At 39.1% G+C, this 4,196-nt stretch overlaps 1 protein-coding gene across 3 annotated transcripts; it reads right to left on the bottom strand.

The window, feature by feature from the left end:
* Nucleotides 1-1,484: 1,484 nt before the first annotated feature.
* LOC137807992 (molybdenum cofactor sulfurase) lies at nt 1,485-3,687 on the bottom strand. 3 transcript variants are annotated; one of them, XM_090299609.1, is made up of 2 exons: nt 2,828-3,687; nt 1,485-2,747 (listed from the first exon to the last, which is right to left on the bottom strand). In XM_090299609.1, the coding sequence occupies exons 1-2, from the start codon at nt 2,869-2,871 to the stop codon at nt 1,616-1,618; spliced, it is 1,176 nt and encodes a 391-aa protein (XP_090155735.1). In that variant the 5' UTR covers nt 2,872-3,687; the 3' UTR covers nt 1,485-1,615. The 3 variants fall into 3 exon arrangements, with proteins under 3 accessions (XP_090155735.1, XP_090155734.1, XP_068464981.1); XM_090299608.1 differs by having other exon boundaries at nt 1,485-2,750; nt 2,828-3,576; XM_068608880.1 differs by having other exon boundaries at nt 1,485-3,642.
* Between the last annotated feature and the right edge of the window lie 509 nt (nt 3,688-4,196).

The raw sequence follows: 4,196 nt of genomic DNA, 5'->3' as shown, positions 1-4,196 counted from the left end.
TCCAACCTAGTTTGGCCCAACTCGACCTAGTTTAACTTAGGCTCGATTGACACAACATTGCATGACTTAAACCCTGACCTGACCTTTCCCGATTAGGACCCAACCTAACTCGTGTCCTACCTGACTTGGTTTGATTTGGGCTCAAGATCACTTGGCCTAATGTATGTCCAAATCGACTCAGACTGATTGGGTAAATCTAATACAACCTAGGCCAGCCAAACTCGACTCGACTTGACCTAGGCCCAACATTGCCTAATGTGCGTATGACTTGAGTTGGGCTTGTCTCAACCCGAGCTAACATAAACCTCATTTGGACCTAAGTTGACCCACACCCAACCTAGCGCGATGTGTGCTTGACCTAAACTCAAATTGATTAAACCTAACCTAGGTTGGCCCGACTTAGCATGACTTGGACCTAACCCAACCTGCTTCATATGGTCTTAAATAAACCTAACTTGACTTGAGCTCGATCCAACCCTAATCACATTAACTTAGGCCTAAGTTGACATGACTTGGCCCGACTTGACTTAACTTAGGCCTGACTCAATCTGAGCTTGCTCAAACTTGGCTTATATGGATTCAACCCAACTTGGCTTGACTTGAACCAAGTCTGTCTTATCCTAACTTAAAGTTGGCCCAACCTAACTCGACCCACACGACTTGAGTTTGACTTAACTAGGTCTGACTTAGACCTAGTCTATCCCGGCTTAACCTAGACTCAACCCCACTCAGTTTGACATGGACTCAGCTTAACATACACCCATGTTCATCTCGATAAGTTGACGTGATCTCTTTTGAGTCCGCCTTATTCAGCCCATCAAATTAATCTCACTCATTTAACAAACTAATTTCATGAACAAAAAGTTAAAGAGATACAATGGTTTACTTACACGTCCCTACACACTATAATCAACATTAAGAATTAATAATTAATGAATTGAAATTCAATAATTTAGCTAAAAAATTACATAATTACAAAATAAGAAAATAAATGCGTGAAGTAAAAATTTGGATGGTAGAAATTATACTTTAGCCTATTTTTATTTATACACACATCAATTAAAGAAATATCATGTCATAAGCCAAGTAATTCTGTAACATCATCGTGTTATTATTAATTTCACATATAGTTAGAGGTTAACCTGAATTTGTAAAATTAAACTTGCAAGAGAACCCAAGTTGTGGGCAAAAAAATCAAGATGAAATTTGGGAAATTGAAAGTAGAGAGAAAAGGTACAATCAAACAATTAGTTTACTAAACATTTTATTACAATAAATATAATATTTTTCTATTTTCAACTAAAAGAAATATTTTCCAATTTTATCCAACTTCTCCATTAAAATTGAAGTTAGTTACACCAAGTACCCGTGTGTACCTTTGCCAGCCTTGAAACTAGTTTTACAAGCGGTAATAAGTTAGAAATTATATTAATAAAAAAGGATTCTAAGAAGGAGGCGTAAATTATATAAAAGTAAAAATTGGGTGTTGAAAAGTGATTCTAAAAATTCTCCAGAGATACATAAACTTTGGTACAAACATTATTCTAGGATAATGTAACGGTAAAAATGAAGTAATGAGAGAGATAACGAAATGAAACAATAGGAAGCAGTAAATTCATACTTCAACAGTCTTTTGATTTAGAGCTATGTATCTCCATTTCTCTTTCTCCACAAAGTCTGCATCCAGGAACCTAGAAAGAAAAGCCCATAGTCTGTAAATATCTTCAAAGTTTGTCAAGAGACCCAGTGCAGCAGTCACAACGTATATCCCAGATTCATGGCTACGTGTCTTCTTGGACAGACCCAGCCCTTCAACCTCACAAACTCTCTCCTCTTCATTCTTGTCAGAGAACCTTATATTTCTCAAAAATGACCTATTTATAGAGATGTTGTTTCTATCAGCAAGCTTCTGCACAAGTGCAGGATCAATTTTTTCCCCTTTCCAGTCAAATATATTAAATGCCACAGCGGGTCCACGGAAAGAACTTATCTTAGGCCCATAAACCCTTATTAGGGAAAGCCTATTTTCATGATGTGGATGTTTAAGACTCATTAGAGCATTAACCAACCAATTGACCAGATACTTGGTCCTGTTACTGATCAGTAATAAACCCACAGAGTCTGCATGGTCTAATCCTCTACAATGAATCTCTGAGCCATCATTTTTAGTACCTAATCTGTTTCTATCCATAGATGAGTCAAAGGGTGTGCTTAACTCCTCAATTTCTGATGTTGATAATGGCCCCTCTTGCGGATGAGCCGTTTCAGTTTCAATCACTACTTGTTCAGACTCAGGTTTAAATGTTGGGACAAGGCTTATGATTCCTATGCTTGTAGCATTAGAAGGATCTTTCAAAGCAGACACACTAGATCTTTTAACAAATAAGCACCCAACACCTGAAGGGTTTTTACCAAAAACTTTGTAAAACGAGCAAACCATAAAATCAGGCTTAAAAAGTAACATACCCAAGGTGTCCATTTCCTTAGGTTTCAATGAACACACATCAAGCAAGACGCACCACCCATTCTCCTGAGCCGTGGACATCCAGCCATAGGAATATTGTGCTCCTGTTACCCTTGAATGAAGTGGGAAAACAAATAAACCTCCCTTTCTCTTTTCCCTTTTGTTCATGACCATCTTCTTTAGCTTCCTCCTCTGGATTCCGAGATTGGGCCAGGAGAATTCTGATGACAAGACACGCACCCCTTGCTTCTTGCAGCTCTCAATCATCACATCCAATGCCTCGCTGCTATGGTCATACACTGTGAGGAGCCGTCTATTGGATTGAAATTGGAAAGAATCGGCTACAATTTTAAAAGCAGATACCTCATTGGCAATGAAAACAAGGGTGTATTCAGCTTCAGAGACATTCATGAACGACATGATCCTCTTTCTGATTCTGGCTTCCAGTTCTGACTCGTGGCCGCCGTAGAGAACCTGGGACTGCAAGTTCACCGACTTGTAGGATATATCAAAGAAGGAGGCGTCTGATGTAAAGTAGGACAATGATGAGGATGAAGAAGAAGAAGAAGAAGCAATTGAAGTTGTGGGGCAAGGTGTGTGTTGCTGAGCGTAGGAGAAAAGGCCATATCCAGTGTAATCGAAGCAGGCGTTGGAGTGGTTCAAGTGATAGTATTCTTGGGCTCGAATTTGATCAACTTGAGAAGTAGCAGAAAACTGAGGGAATGCTTTGGTGAAGCTGATGTATGAGTCGTGCAGAGATGGAAGGGACTCGGGATTGGTGAATTGTGTATGGGGGTGAAGGCTGGAGGATGTGGCTGCAGCGAAGTCATCGTGTGATGAAGTTACATTACTGATTTTAGGCTTATGGGACCTCTCAGAGGCAAGAAGTGGAGATGGGAAGCAGCCATTAAAGCAGGGTTGTGAGGCTGCTGCTGCTTCAGCACGAGATGGGTGCATTTTGCTTCTTTGGACTCAGTCGTCCCTTCAAATTTCAAAACATTGACTTACAAGTTTTGTAAATGTAAATGGCTAAATAGTTCATGGTCGTTCAACCACCACATAGTTAACGTTTCTGGCTTCTGTGAGGGAAAGAAAGATCTAAGGTCATACACAGTAGGGTTGACCATGCTTGGCAATGTTCATTTCTTAACCAACAAAATTGGGAAGTTCGTGACACATTTATTACCGAAGATGTTGTACTGGATTTGTTGATTAATGTGGCTAGAGATTACCGGTGAAGATCATTGTCCAATACAGCTACGTCTTGAAGGGGTTGGTCCATAATTATGTGGTGAGGATCATCTCAGGGACCTTACCATTTGAGCCATCTTAGTCAAGATCAAAAGTGGTTGTGCTGCTTTCTTAAAATAGGGTAAAAAACAACCAAAGTTAAGGCCACAGGGTGGGTTTTCACAGTAAATTAACCCCCAGCAGTCACCACAATCATCAATCATTCAGAGGCTAGTGCTTTGAGAAACTGACACTTTTTTGACTGCTTCTCAGAAAGCATCTTTAATATAGTTTTTTATCCTTTAAAATTGAAGATATTTTGTTATATAAATAATTATTTTCAATTTCAAGCAAGTCAAAGTACATAATTTGTTTTAAGAAATTTCCATTAAAGTATAATTTCTCTCAAAAATATAGTGACGTGATTGTTGACAGTAAATAAGTGATAATCTGGCGTAACTTTTGAGCGTGAGTTATGAGCTTAGTCCACCACGTGATGCAG

This window comes from Phaseolus vulgaris, chromosome 3 (assembly GCF_051622355.1).
Source record: "Phaseolus vulgaris cultivar YP4 chromosome 3, ASM5162235v1, whole genome shotgun sequence".
In the NCBI taxonomy this organism is placed as follows: domain Eukaryota; kingdom Viridiplantae; phylum Streptophyta; class Magnoliopsida; order Fabales; family Fabaceae; genus Phaseolus; species Phaseolus vulgaris.
The sequence above is the reverse complement of the archived record's forward strand: the minus strand, read 5'-3'. Positions and strand labels throughout refer to the sequence as shown.